The sequence below is a fragment of the Micromys minutus genome, assembly GCF_963924665.1.
Source record: "Micromys minutus genome assembly, chromosome: 1".
Lineage (NCBI taxonomy): Eukaryota > Metazoa > Chordata > Mammalia > Rodentia > Muridae > Micromys > Micromys minutus.
In genome coordinates this window covers 182,909,156-182,932,865 of record NC_137969.1, presented here as the reverse complement: position 1 = coordinate 182,932,865, position 23,710 = coordinate 182,909,156, and the positions used below count along the sequence as shown (strand labels likewise).

The 23,710-nt window shown below is 36.9% G+C and overlaps 1 protein-coding gene and 1 long non-coding RNA gene across 2 annotated transcripts in view; one reads left to right on the top strand and one right to left on the bottom strand.

The window, feature by feature from the left end:
* MEOX2 (mesenchyme homeobox 2) overlaps positions 1–10,395 on the bottom strand; it is a 50,322-nt gene extending 39,927 nt beyond the window's left edge. The window contains exon 1 of the mRNA XM_080929279.1: positions 9,675–10,395. Within this exon, the coding sequence (XP_080785405.1) occupies positions 9,675–10,188 (514 nt within the window). The 5' untranslated portion in view covers positions 10,189–10,395. The remainder of the gene's footprint in view (positions 1–9,674) is intronic.
* Positions 10,396–12,132: 1,737 nt separating this feature from the next.
* Positions 12,133–23,444, top strand: LOC308425806. The gene is made up of 4 exons (XR_013975175.1): positions 12,133–12,225; positions 15,438–15,565; positions 19,985–20,194; positions 22,017–23,444. It is a non-coding gene; the product is annotated as an uncharacterized lncRNA (long non-coding RNA).
* Positions 23,445–23,710: the final 266 nt, after the last annotated feature.

Genomic DNA, 23,710 nt, shown 5'->3' with positions numbered 1-23,710 from the left:
AGGTCAGCATTGGTGCACTACAGAGGTTGTGAGGTCAACTGTATTCTGAAGACATGATGAATCGTCTGTTTACAGATTGTCTAGGAGATGGGTGTGAACAAGACATGGGGAGATCAAGAAAAGCATAGAATAAATACAATAGATTGTCTGTACTGGTTTTAGAAAGTCTGTTTAATTTTCAAAGTCAATAGACTTAGTAAGGAGAGAGAGGGAGAGAGAGATGGGGTAGAGATAAGAGAGGATGAGGGAGAGATAAGAGAGAATGAGCAAATACTTCAGGGAGTACATCAAAAAGCATTTGCAGAATAGGAAAACATGATTTAAAAGATTAAAATTTAAAAAGGAAATAGTTTTTTTAATCTCAAATGGTAACAAACATAGATGTACAGGGATCACACTGTTGTGATTTTATTTATGTAAATATCTATTATTTACAAAGACCCATCTGTACACTATAGAGCATAAAATATAGGATGCTCAGGTATATTGTGTGATATGTAAAAATCCCTTGCAATTCTGTCTTTACTGTGAGGAGAAACAAATATAACATCAAGCTAAGAAAGCTTACCAGTGTCCATCCTCATAAAAGAAGAATAAAAATTAACCAAGACAATCATAAAGTTTAGAGACAATTTTATTTTACACCTAAGTAAAGCTTTTTGCCAATTACAGTTTGTTAACTGATAAGCATAAGTATTTTTACTAGCGGACTAAGATCTTAAGGTTTGAAACTGCAGTTTGAGATTTTCCTTGTAAGGCCAGAAAGACAACCTACTTCACTGGCTGCAGGTTGAGAATGTATTATATAGCCTGGCCAAATCTGTCTTGTATTTCATAAACATGCCATTGAAATCATTCTGAAGATGGTGACAGTTATTTCAGTTTGTATATTCATTGAGGCCAGCAGCTCTTCTTATCTTGTTAGTAGTAAAGGAAAATAGATGTCACAAAGCAGGCTGCTTTTCACAGAATGCATAACCACAAGGTAACTGACCCTTTTGTGGATGATAAAACAGTAAGTAATATTTACAGAGCTAGACATTGGAGCCTTGTGTATGTTCATTTGGCTGAGGGTTTCTAGGGGAACCAGGTACATTCCAAACCCGTGGTGACACCTAGTAAGGCAGCACCAGACTTTTGCTTTAGCTGGGTGTTCCTTGACCCATATCTCTATATTCTTCTTCATAGCCTAAATTCCATTAGGTAAGATTTGAGGCTTTTCATCCACAAGTTATGTCTGTTTGAACTTATCATTACTTCTAGCCCAAGGGCAGCAAGACTGAGACCAGAGGGTGTGAAGATTGGTGATAGGCTGTTACCTGAGCACGTGAAACCCAGCTTAGAGAACACCTCTGTTCAGAAGCTATGCTGGTCCTGCAATGAAGACTCCTAGGATTTTTCAGCTGTACTTTGTCACTTATAAAGAACAGACCTGGCTGATTCTTCCTTTGCTCTTGCTCTCCTACTTTTCCTGTCCCATACTACTCATCATCAAATGATCAGCAGATTCACTCTTAGTAGCCCCTGGCGTGTGCCATCTCCTTACTTCTCTGATGTGCTGAGTAAGGACTAAGACAAGCCCTTAATGATTTATTAACTGCTGACTAAGTCTACAAACACAGGAAACACCGTTATCGTTTCTTTATATTTCACCATGTGTTTTAAAGAGTAATTCTGATAAAGCCCCATTTCATATACATATATACATACATATACATACACACAAAACTTTGGGCGTAGATGTTGTTTATACGAAGTGGTAGTTCTGGAAATGTGGGGAACAGCAGGCTCCAGACCTGCATGGCTGAACTCTGTGTTTCCTGGCATTTCATTCTCTCTCAAACGTTTACATCTACATTCTGTTGCATTTAACACATCCAGACTCGTTTATATTTTCAATGAGGAAAAATAATCCTCTCATGTAAATACAGCTTATGGTTGTGGAGATTTTAATTGTTGAAGGCAGTAAACATACTGAGAGCTCGTTTTGCTTTTGAACAATATTAACTAAGGGACTTACAATTGATTCAAATATACTCCATCAGACAGGAGTTTCCAAGAGTTCTTACAATGTGAGGCTCACTTGTCAACTTACTGATGTTTTACCAAAATCACAGCAAAGTCTATTCATTTAGCGCCTAGAGTATTGGATGGAACAAATCAAATTTTCCTGGGAATTATTTCTTTCATGTAAAATCAATGTTTTGTGGAATATTCTTTGCATTTATTTGATAAGGGAGCCCACCCATTATACTTGTTGAAACCCATTATGAATACATCTGTTGAGCTTGCTGGTAGTGTACAGGAAGCTACCCGCACCATCATGTCGTTGTGCAGTTCTGACAGCCTACAGACCCTGCCTAAACTTTATAGCATTTGCAAGTGACTAAGACAGTGCTGCAGCAAGTCTATCTTGGCTTCATTTCTAAAAGAGCTTTAAGGCTATGTTTTCAAAGGGTAAAATCTAGGCTTGTAAAACTCAACTGGCACCTGCCAACTTAAAGCTGGGCAGTCCTGTTCTTCTCTTTCCTTCAAACCGGTGAGGTGACTTCATCTGAATGATTTTTCTAGCCCTTGGTCATGTATGATCGCTCTGATTGCTTTCCTCTTTGGAATATGATGGAAAGTTTGTGAAGTGCAAGGAGAATAATGATTTAGAGAAACAGAAAAACCAAAGACATCAAACACAGCAGAGAACTTGGCAGTTCTGGCTTTTGTGAATATCATTGATTACCAGATCCAGCCTGTGGGAGTCTCCAAACAGCTGTGCAATCAGCAAGCTTAATGTTTTATTTTACAGTAGAAACACTTAAGATATTGCAGCCTTTAATGCAGAAACTAATTCAGATTTATTATCATTAAGAAACTTCATTTTGAAGTTGTCTTGCTATTAATATGCATACTTAGCCACAAGACTCGGTATAAATCCACTACTCTAATATTTGTTTTAAGAAGGGCTACTACATTTTACCTAATTCAAGAACCTCCCCTCACTTTCTTAACCACTGAGCTTTCTATAGAATCACAATCAAACTAAAAATATATGAAAAATAAACACTACTGATCTCAATACCATACAAAAATTAAATACCTCATCCTCATAGCTTTAATCATTGCAGCCTACATGAGTTTTAATTAGCAAATGTAGAGCATTTAAAGCTATAAAAACAAATGTTTTGACATTCAAAGATATCTAAAGCAGACTGATTTCATGAAAAATGTAAAGGCAACTTTTTAATTTAAAGCATTAATTAACCAATAGCTATTTAGAACTATGAATCTTGTAAGTGTGATATATTTCTCAAAGTAAAATTTTCAATAATTTGCATATTGTCATCATTGTTTACAAATATCTTAGAATAATTTAAAGTTTAACCAAATGCTAAATTTTAAGTGGCCAAACAATAATATATATGGTAAAAATAATTTGTTATGTCTAAAATAGAGAAAGAAAAGTAATTATATTTTAGAGATCTTTTATCACTTTTTTGTCAAAATGTGTAATGATGATTTGAATTTTGCCTGGTCATTTTTCTCCAGTCACAATCAAATAATACATCCATAAAATATTTTTAGAATTCCTGCAAAAATATAATGCCAACATTGAGTACACAATTTATAAACAGTACTGTACACACTTACAAATGCATTTAAATGGAAAACAAAAGTATATAATGCATGGAAATTCACAAATAATAGAATACTCTTATAAGTTTAAATTTTTGAATTAGAAGAAAATCAATAATTAACCCATATGATAAAATACAAATGCATATTTCCACCATATAATTTTCTGTTAAGTTCATTGTACATTTGTCCAAGGGATATACATTAAAATAATCTCAACTATAAAAATAATTCCTGCGTTTTGAATAAGTGGTGACTGGATATGCTACGGGTCCCTTTTATAAGATTTGAATATTTTAGCGATAGAGAAAGTTCAGTGAGTAAAGATGCTTGTAGGGCGAGTGTGTGACCTGAGCTTAATCTCACATAAAGGCTGAAGGAGAGAACAGACTTAATAAAGTTTTCCTCTGAGTCCCACATGTGCACCGTGCCACCTGGATTGTCTTCCGAGTACCACATGCACACTGTGCCACCTGTATTGTCTTCCGAGTACCTCATGCACACCGTGCCACCTGGGTTCCCTCTACACATAATGTAACAATCAGTTACACTAATAGTGAAGCAGGTGACGAATTTTAAAGGTCCACAAACTGGGCAGGGCAGTTTCATAAAGGGCCTTATGCTTTTAGAATAACAGTGAAAGAGGAGGGACTTTTTAAGAAGACACCGAAAATTTAGATTTACGCTGTCTTCAAACAGGTATTACCAGGGTTACACACTAGAGCCAGGACATTTGGGGACGATTCTGCCACATAGAGTAAAATATACTATAACTACGGCCTCTGAGCCTCACTGATGATGTGACAGCAATGACGTGTTTTGCTCAGAGCTATGTGCTGTGACACCCTCACTTAAGAGCTACAGTTAAATGTAGTTACTCAACACAGTATCCTTAAAAACAATATCAACCAGCCAAGGCACTGAGGTGGAGATGGGGATTGGGAGAGGGAGCACCTTCATGGAAGCAATTTGAGGAGGAGGAGGAGTGAGGGTAGTGGGGGAGGGAAAGGGTATAACATTTGAAATATAAATACAAAGAAAATCTATTAAAATTGAAAAAATCAGCATAGCAACGCAGGATAAACCTCAGTGCTCTGCTGTCTTAATGTATTTTAAACAGGATCAATGCTAACCAAAAATATGTCAATGTCTGAAATACACTAAAATATGCGACAGAACATAAATAGAAAAAATAAAAAATAAGTATGACATGCATTGTAATCTCTCTTTGTCTCTGTCTCTCTCTGTCTCTCTCTGTCTCTCTCTGTCACTCTCTCTCTCACTCTCTCTCTCTCACTCACTCTCTCCGTCTGTCTTTTTCTTAAACAAGTTCGAATTATTGGAATCAGTCCATAAAACCATGTGTCGAAGGAAATTCAATTTAACTGGCCAAGCAAAAATTGGTCCTTTTGGAGTTATGATTATAATTAATGAAGAATGAGGCAACTGCCAATTTTTCTCATCTCACAGGATAATTCTCTGCAAAAAAAAATGTTATATTATAAAGGGTGTTGTTAAAAATTAGGGAATGTGAAGGAAATTGGAATTTTGAACTATAAGCAATTTGATAGAGATGCCAATTACAAATATTTGAACAAAAATGTCAAGACATTCTTACACATAATTTATTTTCTACTACATCAATATTCTACCCCTACTTTAATCAATCATAGATATTTAAAACTTTTACTGCAGTGCTCAGATTATAAATCCTAAATTTTTAATTTAAATTTATAGAAAAAATATTATCTAAATCCAATTATAATTAGATTTAAATTACAGTTGTATTTAAACGTACTTTATATGTAATATAATTTTTATTTGAAAAAGTCTCAAAGTATGCATATGCAGTTTTTCATTCATAGACTGACATCTTTCAAATGGACAAACATGACAGAAAAAAAAATGGTCCTTTTCTAAGTAATTTTCATTTGACATCTATTTGTTACACTGATTAGCCCTTGTCATGAATATCAATTATATTCTCTAGCTGTAGGGCAAAGGGGCTGTTTCCAAACATAGAAGAAAAATCTTAATTTGCCACCATTTCTCTCATTGACTCTTCTTCCCTATAAAATGGACAACAATAACCAAAAAAATAGATCCGCAGGGAAATGCAAGCATTTTCTATTTGCTTACTTTCAAGTTTGAAGACCTCGCTAGAAAAGGAATTCTTGATCTTGATGTTGAGAGTGGTTAGCTGAGGCCACGCATGTGGGTCATTGATACCTACATTTGTTTTGCTGTCATTTTTTTGTTTAAGTCAGATCACTATTTTAAAATAGTCTCAGAAAATTAGTCAAACACTCTAGAAAGTTTCCCAGTGCCATCTTGCATACTGTAATTCATAGATATTTATGTTGTTCATAATTCTCCTGGATAACTGAGCACCTAAAAATTGTGTGTTTTATCCTAAAGAAATTACAGTAAGACAGATGAATTGCAAAGTTGTTTGCTTTATTATCAGAAAACATGATTATTAAAATACGTAACAATAGGTTAGGGGAACTAACATTTTCTGAGGTTAGCTTGAAGTATAGTTTAGATACAACACTCACCATTCTTTATAGTAATACACAGAGAGTGACATAATTTGGAACTAGATGTTTTGTGTTATAATATCTGTAAATATTTGTAACTTTACAAAAATATAATATGACTCGAGCCAAAAAAATCCACATTTCAAATTATTCATTGCATTTTTTGAATGGATAACATTATAAATTTATCCCTTAAAATAAAAGCATGTGTTTATTTTCATTAATCTAAACTGTCTACAGAATATGTATACAATAATGGTATGCAGTAACGGCATAAAAGCTAGTGAGATTAAGTGAGCACATCTATTTTAACAAAACTGAGCAATTCATGCCCACTAATATATTGCTTTGTGTAATTGAAGCCAAGAAGTTCGCAGTATTTATAGACATTTTTCAGAATCACCTGGCTCGTACTGATTGTTTTAAGCACAGTTGTAACTTTAAGAGACCCTTTGAAGGAGTGACAGATGTCAGCTTTGCTAACATTGCTGGAAAGGAGAGCTGGCTCAAGGTTATAAAAATGTTGAGCACATACTATGAAAATGTCATAAATTTCTCTTAAAATTGGCCATTTTAATTGTTAATTAACTATAATGGAAGTCTAAAGTCTATAAACATTTGCTTCTCTACTAGTAAGCTTTCTGGATTTGTGTAAGTCTGCTTTCATGTGGATTTTCAGAACAGAAATTTTAAACAGGATTTTATATTGAAATTGTTGCATTATTACTATGGAAAAAGTGTAAGGTTTATACATGATTTGTTTGTTTAACACTATCTCCTGGTGATTATTAGAAATTAACCAAGATATCTCTCTCTCTCTCTCTCTCTCTCTCTCTCTCTCTCTCTCTCTCTCTCTCTCTCACACACACACACACACACACACACACACACACTGGTATTACATTCAGGTATATGGACACTTGGTTCCAACATTGCCATAGATTGAGGCACTGTCTACAATGCCAACTCTAAATACAAGTAATTACAAAATGCCTCAATAAATAATTGATACCGTGCACGATTTAATTTTCATCTAATAAAGTCCCAAATTTCAGATTGTCTAATATAATTTATTGAATGGCAATTAATTTTGAAGTGATGCAATAGCTAAACTGTGCCAAGTAAGGCTTATGTATCAATAACAAAATGGGATTATAACGATTTTCTGTTACTTTGCTGTTTCATAAGTCCAAATGTTTTCATAATGCTATGAAATGATTTGACCTTGAATTAAATTTTTGCAGCGTAAATTGAAATAGGGCAAAGAATGGCTTGAAGTTAAACATATCTATGATCCAATCAATATTAACTCAGAGCCTGAAGAAGTGGATTTTATTTTCAATAGTGTACCAAGAAAATTGATGCTTGACTTTGATAGTCTATCAATAGGAATAAACATTCATTCTATGTCAACCCCAATGACATTATCCTTCCTTTTGATTGTATTTTCCATCCTTGTAACTTTATGAAGTTGGCAAAATGTTTATTTTCTTTACTTGCTTTGCTGTTTAAGTGAGTTTCACAACACAAAAACAAGTTTTACTTAGCTGTGTACTTACTTGCCCCGATAAAGGTGATGGAAACCACTGTTAGTCAATATTAAGACCGTTTCTATTAAAATATATTTTAAAAGATAGTTTTTAGTCTCACTCTCCCTGTTTTCCCAACCAAAAATCACTTGCGCCTGAACAAAAACTTCTTCATGTGTGCAAATAATATTTAGGGCATTGGTGGCGCTAAGAAGCAGCACAGATTTCTTCTTGCGGAAAGAAAACACGGAACCAGGGCTTAAGCAGCTACCAACCTGCGGAGGCAATTCAAGTGTCTCTGCTCATAAATGCTCAGTGCATTCTAATGCCTTCTTAGAAACCTTTTCAGTATCTTGGGATTCCACATACAGTCAGCAATTACCACTAAACAGAATGACAGTACTGGAAATGTTCTTAGACATAACTAATCATGATGGAGCATTAAAAGTTCACCCTGAACATAGAAAATTACAGGTTCGACAGTAAGAAAGGAAGGAGTCACCCCACACTGAGGTCAAGAAAAGTTTCTATCATCTTTTAGTATGTTACAAAATACACAGCCCTTACTCTCCTACACTGCAGAACACCTTGTCTAAATTCTTTAAAATGCTATTTTTTTTTTCAATTCTTCATACCATTGCCTAGAATGATATGTTCTAAATCCCAAGGCACTAACACAGATGACTGAATAAAAGCAAACATTACACTAGTTAAGTGACATCTTCCAAATATCCAGATTGCCTTGTAATTACAGAGAAGGTTCAATAAAAGAAAAAATGAAATAAAGAAAGAAGGAAAGGAGAAAAGGTTGGTAGGTAGGAAGGAAGGAGAGAAGGAAAGAAAAAAGAAGGGAAGCAAGAAAGCAAAACATATTTACAATGGAAAATATAGTTAAGGGTTTTGTATTTCCTGGAAATTTTCAGCTTCGCTGGGCTTCCAGGATACACTGGCTATTGAACTCTCAGGCCCCTGAATTCTTCTGGGAGGCACCTCTTTTGTTAGGCTGCTCAAGTTACCCACACCTTCTTGTCTTCTTCCATCACTCTCAGAGCTCTGTCCATCAGCTCTCTCCACTGCATCTCTAAGCACTACTCAACTGATGAAAGCTTTTTAGTTTCTGCTCTTGAAGTTCAAAAGTTTCGTTTAGGTTGGTTGGTTGACTTGGGTTTTTTGCTTGTTTTGTTTTCTCCTAGGTTAGCACCATATGAGTGTAAGACAATTATCAGAAGACTGTTTCATCAAGTCCTTATCTATTTTTTCCACAATTTTCAGATATATTACTTATACACTTCTAGATTACTAGAAAATGTCTTTTTCGCCAAATAAATAGGTTTTATAAATATCATTTAAGTAAGGTGCTATTTAAGGAATTCTGAAAGCTAAATGTACAAAAAAATGTTTTGAGTATCTTTTCTTTTTCTTTTTGCCCATTTTATTTGCACTTTTTCTTTCTTTTTTTGGGGGGGGGTATTTTGTCAAATCCAGTTAAAGTTCAAGATATTGCTCAATAATGTGGAAACTCAGTTAAGGATAGGAAAAGTCGAGCTTTTCAGAGGTGGGAATTGGAAAGGAAAAAGTCGAGGAGAACCGCATGCAGGAGCACACGCACACATGCAAGCACGCCCAGAGGATGCAGCATCCAAAGGAGAACACCCCTCCCAACCCGTGGATGGACCGCCACGCTCCTTAACCAATTTCGCATAGTGTCCCTTGCTCTTTCTTCACCACGTCTGGAAAACTGATTTGCGATCTCGGAGGGCTTTGAATGGCTGGATGTAGATATATTAACTTCAGTGAAACACGTGCTCCTGAATTACAGGGCCGACGCTACGCTGCAAGGATCAATTCAGCCACTGGAGCGAGGAAAGGCTAGCAGCTTCTTAGTTTGTCTTTCTACAAGAAAGGTCCCGTCCAGCACCTCCCCGCACATTCCTAGCTCAGAGCGCACTCTCCCCAGGCTTGTTTTGCTGGCACTCACCTGAGCTGTCGCTTTTCCTCTTGCTGCCACTTCTCTTGTCCACTTCTGCTGGTGACAGCGCTTGACGGCCATAATCCCCTGGTGCGCACGCGGCTCCGGTAGGAGTGCTGGAGCCCAGGCTAGATGAGTTGGAACACAGGACTGGAGGGCTGCTCCCCAACTCCGGGGGCCCTCCCGAATCAGGCTGCAGGCACAGGCTGTGCCGGGCCGCGCTTGGCGGGGAGGACATCTGCGGGAGGTGCCAGTTGCTTTGCAGAGCCTGGTGCTGCTGCTGCTGGTGGTGGTGATGGTGATGATGGTGGTGGTGGTGATGCCCCCTGTGATGCTGGCTGGCAAACATGCCCTCTTCATTGGGGTATCCCGCGATTATGCAAGACGAGGAAGATGTGGAGAGTTCAGGGTAGGACATGTGGTCAGATCTTCCATGGAGGGCCAGAGAAGACTGAGAGAAGGGGTGCAAGCCTTGCGCGGTGGCGTGAGGGCTGCGCAGGCAGCCAAAGAGGGGGTGTTCCATGGCATGCAAGTTTCGGCTTCCAGGCAGAAGACTTCACGAAGGTCCCAAAGTCCACCAAGCGCTGTCACTTTTCACTAGAAATCTTAGGACTTTCCCCCCTCACTCCTAATGTAAAAGCCGCACGCGTTTCAGAAAAGCCGGCTAATCCCAGTCCTGAGCCTTAGCGGCCAGTCTCCTGCACGTATAAACACTAGGACCTGCTGGATCTTCCCTTGCAGCTGCTCAGATGTCAAATGTGGGAGAGGTGGAAGCCAAAAGAAGGTGGTCCCAGAGAACTGCTTTCGGGGGGGGGGGGGGGGAATGGCTCCGAGAGGTTATAAATAGAGTGTAATGTGAGCTGGGGGCTGGCTTAGGAGCCCAGCGCTGACCACATGCAAACTCCCTCCAAAACTCCCGTTCAGTCAGCTTGCCACCGTGCTCTCTCATTTCCAGTTCCCAATTGCTGGCAAGACAGGAAAGTCCGCCCATGCCCATCGGGTCCTGGGAGCTTCCACAACTGCTAGTGGCGCGACCAGAGCCTAGGTCGGGTCGCTGAGGGCCACCAGGATCTGTCCTATGCGTTCCTATGGCCAGACACAGAGGCACTGGGCTGACTCTGCCAAACCAGCACCCAGTGTCTCAGGCTTGGGATCTAGATTTTTCAGCCCCGGTGGGGGTTGGGGTCACCTGCAGGTGCCCCCTGAATTTGCAGAGCACAGAGAACTTTATTAGAGTTCAAGAGCTAAAGCAGTCTAGCTTTTCAAACTCCGAGGCAACTTGCAGTTTCAGAGTCCAGGGGCACCTTATGTTTTTTTTCCCTTTTAGGCGTCCGAGGATAGATTGTTAGAACCCTCCCCCCACCTCTCCTGTCAGGGAGGAGGTTGTATGTAGGACTGGGCACCGAGGATAGTGGGAGCTACTCTGCATACAGAAAGGAGAGATATACAGCGTGCCGTGCCGCTCTTTAAGCAGAGATGTATGCAGGTTCTGGCGCCTTGAACACTCCCAGTGATGTCCTCCTTCCTTCATCCCCACACCCTACCTCTTTACCACTCCAGTTTGCTCAAATTCTATTCGCTCATGGGCGGGGGGGGGGGGTCAGGAACAACTGGAAGAAACATCAAAAGAGCAAGTATAAGTTGCTCCAGCTTCATCCTTCCTAGCCTAACCCTACAGGAGGAATTCACAGTTCTCTCCTCTCCTATTAGGAAAGAAATCCTTCTTTAGCTTACAGACCACTCTTTGCATAAGTTCCATTCCTAGCCGCCTTTCTGTTTTAAACAGAGAGTAAACATTCTCTCAGAGTTGACCCTGCTGTAATGATGGTTCATTTTCCCCGGGCTTACAGCCTGCGCTCCTGGGCATGAACTAGATACCTTGCCACTGGTGAATTTGTGAGAGCTGGGGTTGGGGTTGACACAGTCATTGGCTTGGCCAGCCAGAGTCTACTGGAGGTCCTGTCTTTAAACTACAACAAGCTTTGGAGAATGAGCCGCAGGAAAGCCTGGTCCTTTCTGTGAAGTGTCTACCAGGAGGATGTCTGCAGTAGCTTACTGAGGGTGCCACTATGGTTAACTGCCATATGTTTATTGTCTGGGTGACCAGAAAAGGATGGCCAAGTCTTTGAAATTGCTAATGGGATTAATGAGTACAGCAACCTGAACTAGACATCTGGTTCAAATTAGGAAAAGGTATTGATTAATTTTGGAGGAGTGTCCCTTCCCTCTGCAGGTCCTGCTGGCATCTTGAGTCTGTTGCCCTTTATTTTAAGAGGTTCTCCAGAAAAAAAAAAAAAAAAAGATTTCTAAGTAAACTTTAGCATCCGTGTGAAAAGTCGAATTGTTTTTCACTACTTAGAGATGGGGTGGAGTGGGGGTTGATCAGGAATTCCAAGATTTGTAAGCACTGCTTTCTTTAACGGAAATTGAGCCCTATTTTGAGGGAAATTAGTTTTGCAGACTTCGTTAGGAGGAAAAAAAGGAACCTAAAACTTTTGTTCACCAGCTGCTCAACCTTTCAGTCTGAGGCTGAACTGGAGCCTGCAGCAAGCCTTTGACGGTAAGGTTCTCTGCCTGTAATTTCGGAATCTAATCCTAAAAAGGGGTGCTGAGCATTTTTGGGGTGCGTGGTTATTAAGAGCTTCGGATGCTGGCAGGATGCTTTGCTGGACTTAAAGCTTAAGACTATTTCTTCAGTCACTGCTCACCTTGGCTTTTTAAGAATTACAAAAGAGAGTGGGAAACCTATCTGTCATGTAAGATCAGGATGTATTTTTCAGTTTCTGCTTTTTTTATGATTTCAATATGCTCTGTGATATTAAAGGCAGAGCGATAAAGTATAATGATAAAGTTCCTCGATATACTCCCATAGCACATCAATGGACCCTGGGTTCTGAAAGCATTAACGTTTTATTCAAACTGGAATTTGAGCAATTCCTCTAATAAACAAAATAAAATATTTGCATAGTGTAAGATCCCTCAAGAAAAAGCAATGTAGAAAGTGTCAGATAGGACTGACAAAACATACTTCACCTGTAGACACTGGTTAACAAGAGCCATAGAGGTCTTATTCTATAAAATAAAGCAAAGCTATTAGTAACAAAGAGCTACATTTAACTGGTATGTTGCAGGTAAGAGTAACTAACAAAAATAAAGTTTGACTTCCATCGAAGCTGGCATTTGGTGCGCCTGCCCAGTGGCTGTGTTTTTTTTTTTTCTTCCCCACTTTATTCTCTACATCATACAGATGTTAACAGCATGTCCAGAAATTCTTCTAAAACCTTCCTTGTCAGTAGTTCTCTGGAAATGTGAGGCCAGTAATCTGGGAAAGAAGAGGGAAAAAAAGTTAGAAAAGGAAAGAAGAGCTTCCAAAGGCATGAATTTACAGAACATTATCAAGAAAGGGTTTTTTAACTTGGAGGCACAAAACATTAAATAACTCTCAGAACGATGAGTTCAGATTTCTAATATAAAGTATATTATAAGCAAAATGTCATGAAAAAGAAAAAGGGTGCTAAAAAGCAAAAGGGGCCAAAGCTTATTGCTTTCAAAGTTAAATATGGTTTTCAAAACTTCTTCATGTTTAAATACTACTATTTTATAACTTTCTAAAACTTCACGTTCTTAGAGCATTTGCAATGATGCAGAATTTTTATTTTTATATTCTAGATTATTCCTTTTAGGTCTTAATGTAGAAACAACAGAAAGAAAATACAGCACTTTCATCAGTGGTCGTTTTAATATTTGTATTTTACATAATCCAATGACTTCTCAGTAGTAAGGTGAATTGTAAAAACTCAAACAACCAAAGTATCTGTGTCATTTGTGCTATAATGTTTACTCTTCATAAACATGTATTTCAGTATTCCAGAAAAAAACTGTTGTGTCATCATAAATATCTAATATGAAGGCATGCATTAAAGAGTATAGGAAATAGCTCTTGTGGAGACACATAATCATACCTATTTAAACAATGATTAGAATCCTCAACGTTTAGTATGTCGATTGGTTGGTCTAACCAAATGGCATGAAAGTCAACACTAAAAGAATATTTATAAAAATAGAATCTCTTATCCAAAAAGTGTTCGAACATATTCAATTTTATTTCAAGATTCATGGTGACTTAAAAGTTGATTAAGGAATGACAAGAATTAAGTTCCAGAATTTTTTTCATCTCACTGTACATGGTACATATAATGTCTGAGGCTTTGATGAGTAAGTGGAACATGAGGATTGCCTCAGAAACTTATTTTGCATATAAATGCCATTGGTGTTGTATTCCCTCAAGAAACACAATTATTTCCTCCATCTATTCTTTGAAAATAAAGTTTTAAAAATAAAATATTCTAAGGACTTAATGGCAGCCTAAATGATTTATTATATACTCCATTTCAATTAAATAAGGAATTACCTTTCTCTGAGCATTATGAATTACAATATTTAAGTGATGTACTATACCTATGCTTTATCTAGGTTTTTAAATATTTTAATATTTTTATGTTATTCTATTTGACATTTCATAATAATAAAAATTATTGTAAATTATTACTAATCTATGATTAAAATCTATAGCTCTTCCTAAGTTCATGAGACATAAATACACACATATACATATAAGCATATATGTATATATATATAGTTATGATGTAATTGAAATATACATATGGATTTGAGACATATATTTGAAATATACTTCATATATATACAAATATTTATATTTAAAATCTAGAACATTTGATAAACTAGTGCTCTGAAAGACATCATTTTTAATCAAGTTGAACTTAAAATATTTTATTAGAAGTTCAGATCATATTTAATCAGTCTCAGCCATGATTCTAATTACGTTCAACCCCTAAGTGTTTTATGAAATATACATTTCATAATTTAAATGTCTTAAATTCTGGAGAGCATTAAAATCGGGAAGATCTCAACAGAATCCTAGACTTCAAAATGCTTCAAACTGCAATGTGGTTAAAATATATGTGTTTAAACCCTGCTTGCCTGAAAATTTTAAATTAAAATATTTGCATATATTTTATTTCTATTCCTTATTTATGCTGTTTCGTTAAAATCAAGACTTTTTAACATCTTATGATTTTAAAAATGCTTTATTTTCATATCTAAATGTAGGTGCATAGAGCAATCAGTGTAAAAGAGCTCAGAATAAAGTGCTCTACACTATACCATATGCAATTATCATTAAACTAATAACTATTTTATTTCTCTGAACCAGTTAAGAGAATTGAACATTTTATTCGTCCTATGTAATAAAGGCAATGCTGTATACTTTTAAATGTACTGAGTTGAGAATGAGTTCGTAAATCTCAGAAAACAAAAATTCTATTGAAACCCAAGACTGGAATTCCAGGTGAAACTGTCTTCTGTCTGAGATTTCTGTCTTTCAGAGTCTGGCATGACTAATGCGATGTTGGCATCAGTATATGTTATTCTTCTGTGTTTTTGTTTTTATACTTCATCAAGTTGTAGAATATTCTTAAGTTACTCTTCCACTTAGAGCTTGGTTTATGAATCAAATCACTGAAGCCTGCGCTTCAGCCATATTAATATAGTTCCAATCAGGCATTTAATGCTCACTCTAAGTTTATATAAAGAGGCTCAATACGTCTCGTGAACTGGATTTCATAGATGTCATTACTTTTATTTATAGGCACTCTACAGCTGATAAGTCCATGGATTCAAAGTCATTCTCATCAAATACTTTTTTGTTAAACATTTCATTTGTTTTTAAAGGATGATATTTCTCTTTGTTAGGATAACAGTATTTGAAAGGAAATAAGCCGGATTTCAATAGTCATCATGGTTTGAGTAAGTTACCTGCAGCTTAGATCACTGCCAAAACCCAAGTTGACCTCATCAGACACAGGTGCTCAATAAGGTAGGTACCCAGGAAAAAGGATTTCTCTGAAAAAATGCTTAACAGACATTTTTCAGTACAACTATTAGAAACCAAAGGCTTGTGTGTGTGACATGATACTGCATGTATAATAAATAAACTTTCCTGAGAACTCAGACTACAGAAGAACCCACTGGTGTTCTTGAGAGAGGTTCTTGCCCTATAATCTTTAAGGGAGACAATGATGCCTAAATTACAGAACACCATGTTAATTAAGCTTTGTAATTATTAGTTTTCAATAATATAAATCACTAAAGACTAAAACTTGGGTGTAACTGAATAAACCCATAATCTTAGTAATACATAATGCATAATATACTGTAGTAACATTTACCATTCACACTAATAGGGGCCTTCATGAATGTCAGTAATCTAACAGTTCCCTCCTGATACACAGCATATGTAGTGTTCTGCCCCAATTTTTGAGGATATATTTTTAAAGATGGCCAAATATAATGACTGCATTAAAACTGCTGTTTTGTATCTGTGTTTATATATGTATGTGTGTCTGTGTGTGTGTTTGTGTGTTTGTGTGTGTTTGTGTATCAAATTAAACAAGCATAATTATAATTCAACACTATAGCAGCTGTACTGATCCAAAACCTGTAAGGCCTGCTTCTTTCTGCTCCTGAGATGCTTTAGCTCTTCAAGTTTTCTTGTGAGTCAGCTCTTCCATTCTGTCTGAAGAAATTACAAATGTTATTTGATCTGAGTCAAAAGCTGAGTCCTTTTGGAAATTAGGATCACAGTCACTCAAATATGTTTCCCCATTGCTGCTATATATTTTCCCTCAACTTGCTTATTCATACACTTTACTTGCAGATTATTATCCTCTCTCTCCTCTTCTTCCAATCCCAGCATGCTACTACACTCCTCTCCACTCTCCCCTTTCCTTCTCCTCTAGGAAGGAAAAGACCCCCCCCCACAGTTTCCAAACTGCTTTTCTACATCACTTCATAGCAGGACTAGGCCATCCTCTCCCACTGAAGCCAGATAGGTCAACCCATATAAAGAAAAAGGATCCAAAGAGAGAAAACAGAACCAGTCAGCCACTGCTCCAATTGGGGACCCACTCCAAGACATCAACTACATATATATAAGGGACCTCAGTCTAGCAAATGAATGCTTCTTCTTTGGTTGTTCAGTCTCTGTGAAGCCCTATGCCCACAGTTTACTTGATTCTGTAGGTCTTATGGTGCCTTTGACCCTTCCAGTTCCCTCAATCCTTTCCACTCTTGCGCTAGAATTCGTAAGTTCTGCCTAATGTTTTGCAGTAGGTCTCTACCTCTGTTTCAGCTGCTGAATGAATCTGCTCAGAAAACAGTTATACTAGGCTCCCATTTGCAAATGTAGCACAGTATCATTAATAGTATCAAGGGTTGGCACTATTCCAATCTGTGGGTATCAACTTGGTTCAGCCACTTGATAGCATCAATCTCCATACCATCTCTATCTCTGCATATCCTGAAGACAGAACACATTTTGATTAGAAGGTTTTGTGGATAGGTTGTCATCCATTTCCCTCTACTGGAAATCCCATTCTAGCTACAGGATGTGGCCACATCAGCTTCTTGTGCAACCATGTTGGAAATCAATTGGATGGTTTCTCAGAAAGTTGGCAATAGTTCTACCACAAGCCCCAGCTATACTACTCCTGAAAAATTAACCAAGAGATGTCCCACTATACCACAAGGAGAGTTGTTCTACTATGTCTATAGCAAGTTTAGTCATAATAGCCAGAAACTACAAATAACCCAGATTTCCTTCAATTAAAGAATGGGTAAAGACAATATACAATGGAATACTATTCAGCTATTAAAATCAAGGCCATCATAAAATTTGCAGACAAATGAATCAAACTAGAAAATAACATCCTGAGTGAGGTAACTCAGACCCAAAAGGACATACATGTTAGCACTCACTTATAAGTAGACATTTAGCCATTAGACATTAGGCCATAAAGACATAAAACACTCTTTAGGTAGTGGTCCAGTCTCTGGGAGCCCATGCCCTGTGAGTCTAAGAAACCCGTGTTAAAGTCCTAAAACCCGAAGAAGCTAAGTAACAAGGAGGACACAAGGGAGGATGCTTAAATCTAACTCAGAAGGCGAAATAAAATAGACATCTGGGATGGGGTAGATGGATAAAGGGAACTGGGTTGAACAGGGTATGAGTACAGGAACAGTGTGGATAGCAGGTATGAGGGGCAGGAGGGGTGAGAGTTTAAGGAGATAAAGGAAATCAGTTAAGGAGGGCATTTCTGACACAAGCCAGAAACCTGGGACAGAAGAGGAGTCTACAGGGGAGAACCTAGCTGTGCCGCCTAACCATATACTTTAGGTTCTGTGTTTGTTGTTAGCTATCATCTTCTACGTTTTGCAACATCAGTAAATGCTGGCCAATACAGCCATAAGTGTGCTGTATATATAACCTTTTAAGACAATAGCAATTGCTAGATCATTTTTATTTTCATCTAGCATAGGTGACTGATATAATAAGTAAGGATTAAAATAATACAATGTGCTAATAATCTCGCTGACAAAAAGTTTGCCAAATACTGATCTCAGGTGACAGAAAGCCATTTTAATCTCTCTTTCTACATAGAGCTTTCGATAATTTAACAAATCTGTACTTCTCTTTTTCCCTTAAAAAATACAAGAAAGTAGTAATCTCAATCGAATCTCTTTCATATTCACCAGTGCTGTCTTCTTTCCATCACCAACATTATTAATTCATTTCAGGGATTCATTGTCCTTTCTTGAAATACTTGGGAGTCACATGAAGCTTTCTTTCTTAGATTTTTTCTTTCATCTTGAGGAATAAAACTGAGACTTGTTTGGATCATAGCTCTAACACTCTTGAATTTTATAGCAACATTTATTTCTTTATATATATATATATATATATATATATATATATATATATATATATATATATATATATATATATATTTACTTTACTTTACATATTGGAGTACACTGTAGCTGTCTTCAGACACACCAGAAGATGCATCCAATCCCATTACAGATGGTTGTGAGCCACCATGTGGTTGCTGGGAACTGAACTTTGGACCTGACTCAAAGTAGTCAGTGCTCTTAACCGCTGAGCCATCTCTCCAGCCCCCGCAACATTTATTTCAACATGAATATTATTATTAAGGAAGCTAAATGTTGTAAATGTGCACATTACAATATACAATAAAATTTCAGCAAATGCTGAATAAATTTAGCTTTCACCTTGAGCTTCACTGTCAAATACAGGCTCATATGGGGACTGAGCACTTGGAATTTAGCACTGTAAATGAAGTCTTGCTGTAAGATAAATTGCCCTTTTGACTATGCCCTTTGCCTTACAGAAGCTTTCCAGTTTATTTATTAATAGTTGATCTTACTGCATGAGCTGTTGCTGGTCTGTTCAGGAAGTGGTTTTCTGTGCCTATGTCTTGAAGGCTGTTCCCCAATTCCTTTCACTCTATTTTATAGCATTTTGTTTTATGTTAAAAACTTGGTTCTATTTGGACTTGAGTTTCGTGCACGATGATAGATCTAAATTTATTTGCATTCTTCTTCATATAAAACTTTACTTAGACCAGCAACACTTGCTGAAGATACCCCCACATTGTATTGTTCTGGCTTATTTCTCAAAACAAAAACAAAAACAAAACAAAACAAAAAAAAAAAACAAACAAAAAAAAAACCCAAAAAAAACACACAAGTGACCATAGCTATGTGGGTTTACTTTCATGTCTTCAATTCAATGAAATTGATCAACCTGTCTATTTTTATGCCAACACTATGTGAATTTTATTACTATTGCTCTGTAGTCCAGCTTGAAAACAGGGGTAGTGATACCCCTATCAAGTACATCCATAAATTCTATCCAGAAATTTTGTTTTCATTTTATGAAACTATTTTAAATATTCTGGGGCTTTTATGTTTATTGTGCTTGTGCTTTATTTTTCCATTTGAAGCCGAGTATTGTTCTTAAAAGTACTTTTAAAAATTGTGTTGGAATTTTGGTGATAATTACATTGAATCTGTAGACTACTTTTGGTCAGATGGCAATTTTTACTGTGTTAATTCTACAGAACCAGGAGCATGGGCAATCTTTCCATCTTTTTATTTCTTCTTTAATTTCTTTTTTCAGAGACTTGAAATTCTTAACATATTAGTCTTTCACTTGCTTGGTTAAAGCTACACAAAGATATTTTAGATTATTTCTGAATGCTATGAAGGGTGTTGTTTACCTAATGTTTTCCTCGGCCTGTTTATCATTTGTATATAAGAGGGATACTATAGTTAATTTTGTATCCAGCTGCATAGCTGAACCTATTTCCCAGCTGTAGAAGGTTCCTGGTAGAATTTTTGTGGTAGCTTATATATACTATCATATCATTTTCAGGTAGTTGAAACTTGACACCAAATAACCTCATGAAAATGAGGTCCAGATCTAAACAGAAAATTCTCAACAAACGCATCTCTAATGGCTAAGGAGAACTAAATGAAATGCGCAACATCTTTTGTCACAGGGAAATTCAAAGCAGAATAAGCCTGAGAGGCAATTTTACGTCAGTCAGAAAGGATAAGATCAAAACCTCAAGTGACAGCTCATGCTGGTAAGGATGTGGTTTAAGAGGAATGTTGGTGCATTGCTTGTGGGAGTTCAAAATTGTAAAACCACTGGAAAACCATCTGGAAATCAATTTGGTAGTTTCTCAGAAAATTGGGATTAATTCTAACATAAGCTCCAGCTACTATCATTCCTATATACTCAAAAGATATTTCACCATGCCACGAGGACACTTGCTCAACTATGTGAATAGTAGCTTCATGAGTAATAGCCAGAAACAGGAAACAACCTAGTTGACCTTCAATTGAAGAATGGATAAAGAAATTGTGGTATATCTACATGGTGGAATATTACTCAGCTATTAAAAAATATGACATAATGAAATGTTCGAGAAAAATGGGTGGAATGGGAAAAAATCACCCTAAGTGATGTAACCCAGACCTAGAGAGAGAAATATAATATATACTCACTCATAAGTGGATATTAACTATAAATTACAGGGTAGCCATGCTACAATCCACAAGGAGGCTCCAAGGGAAGAACACTTGAATCTCACTGAGAAGTAGAAATCAAATAGACATTAGGGGTGTGTGGATGGAGAAGACTGAGTAGGGAAGGGGGGGTAATGGGAACTAGAGAAATTAAGTGGTCAAAGGAAAGGGAGAAAGTACTTGAAAAGGCAGCTGGATTAGGCATGGGCAACTTTGGGATGAGCTAGGACAATGAAAACTTCCAGGAATTTATATGGGTGACCTAGCTAATACTCTTAGCAATGGAGAATATGGAGCCTGAATAGATCATCTTCTGTAATCAGGCAAGAGTTCTAATGCATGAATCAGGACACCAAACCAGCCATAAAATCTTCAGACTCAAATGGTCTTGTCTACAAAAAGTGCAAGGGTAAACATGTAGCAGAAATTGAAGGAATGACCAATGAATGACTGGCCAAGCCTGAAGTCCATGCCATGGTGTCCTCACACCATTAATGATATTCTGCTATACTTGCAGAAAGGTGCCTAGCAGAATTGTAATCAGAGCATCTATACCAAGAAACTGATGGAAACAGATGCAGAAACCCACAGCCAAACATTAGATTGGACTTGGGGAGTCTTATGGAAGGGTACTAAGAAGGTTTGATAGAGCCATAGGGGTCAAAGACACCACAATAGAACCTACAGTATCAATTAACCTGGGCCCATAGGAATCCATAGTGATTGCACTGCTGACCAGAAAGCACACATGGGACAGACTGAGGCCCTCTGCACTCATGTAACAGTTGTGGAGTTTAGTCTTCTAAAAGGAATTTTAATGGTGGGAGTAGGGGCTATCTTTGACTTTGCTGCTTGTCTTTGGATTCCTTTTCTCTGACTGAGCTATATAGTATACCCTCAATAAAAGATGATGCACCTAATATTACTGCAACTTCATATGTCAAGGTGGGTTGATAGTCCTGAAAAATTTCTCTTTTTCTAAGGAGAAAGAGAGTGAGGAGAAGAAAAGAGTAAAAGTGGAGGTAGATGTGGAAGGTAAGAGGGAGAAAAAGAGAAAAATAAAGAAGAGCAACCTGTGACACCAAAGTGATAAAGTTAGCTATTAAAAGAAGATTAAGTGCATCCCAAACTTCAAAAATATGTACAATTAATAATAATTTACACTAATGTCATTGGAAAATAGATATATACTATTAATTTAAACTAATGAGAATATATCATTGAAAGTAAATTCCTTTCGTTTTACTTTCTTTGTGTAACTACTTCTGTGTTTCATATGGTCTGTGTAGTTGACTTCATATTTTCCTCATTGCTGAGCTAGAGAATGTGAGTATTCGCTTAATTTTTTACCTCACTTATTCCTTTCTTTGCAAATAGGTACCAAATTACATATAGATCTGTCAAAATGATGTAAGACTTGAAATTGCTCTGTAAGTTGATCCTCTTTGACCCCATGATTTGGAGCTTCACAGTATGGCACCACACCTGGAAACCTGCCGTGCAAGATCTCAAACAGGCACAGGAAATTCCTGGAAAAGCAATGCATCCTTGTTGAAGACATCCAGTTATCCCCCGGTGCAACAGAAGCATCACTGTTAATTATCTGTTGATATGCTTGAAAGAGTTTGTTTGGCAGTGGTCTTGTGGAGGAAAGCAAACCAGGTGTATTTTTAGAATGCTGTAGATAATGCTGTCATAGTCAGTTAACTTCCACATCTTATTGCAATAACAAATGTTTCCATTTTCATTCTTTCAAATTCTTGTTCAAGATGGTTGACTTTCTAGACAGCTATTGATGCTGTGAATTGTGGGTTAGACATCTCAGCAAGACTCTGCAATATGCTGCAGGAGGGAGCGAAATAGAGAGGTTAAGGGTCACATACTTGGACTTATACATTTTAATCTAAAGGTGATGGGTATCATTTCTGTTCACCAGACTGCTACCAAAAACTTGTGCTAACCTACAAATGGCCTGGAAAATATTGTAGAGTACACAATGCCCTAGTGAACCACAACTATCTCCTTAAGGTAGGTCTTGATTTCTCAATTCAACTTTTAATTTACAAATCTTACACAGTTAAAATATATTTTAAGCCTTTTTTCATTTTATAATTATATTTTATAGTACAGATGCCTATGCACAGGAGTCAATTCATACATTCAACAGAGCATTTGCATCTATAGGCTTCATGTTTGGGCTAGATATTAGTACCCTTGTAGCTTCCGGTCATATCAATAACATTTGGATATCACTACAGCTACCGTGACAATTTAATGTGCTCTAGCTTCAAGTTTTTGAATTTCTTTGGGTTTGGGTGACAATTTTAAACCTGGTTTTCTGCTCTAAATTTAAGGCTCATTTCTAAATTCCATTGGAATCAAAAGAGTTGAGTCCATAGATGAGGACATTTGGGTTCATTAGGGATTTTTTTCTACAAGCATCTATAGTTGATTTATAACATCAATTGCTATTTATGGAAATTAGAGTGATTCCTGTGTAAGTTGATTCTTATCTTTATGAGTAACATATATTTTGTAACTGTTTATTTGATGTATTATATTAGTACCTATTATTATAATGAAAGTGCTTGTGATCATCATTACTATTAATCCACAGGTACAAATTTTTGTTCAAAAGAAGCTATATTCTTTTTAAAAGTAGACCATGTAAAAATTTATGCATATTACATTATATTTTTCATATTTATTCATATTTATTCATATTTTATTCTCCTTAACATTAACATCTTAAGAAAGTCCTATCCAACACACACAGCTATAAATACTTCAGTGTGAAAAATATGTGTAAATGGAAATATTATTTCAATGTTTTTAATAAAATATTCAGATACTAATTTTCCATGTATATGGATGTCTATTCTTCTGTGTCTCTGTGTGAACTTATATTGGCAAATGTGTAAGTATGTGTGTGCATTTGTGTGTGTGTGTTGGTGTGTGTGTGTGTGTGTGTGTGTGTGTGTGTGTGTGTATGTATGTTTGTGTGAACCAGAAGAAAATTCCTAGTGTCTTCCTCACTTGCTCTCTAGCTTAGTTTGTGACCAGGGTCTCTC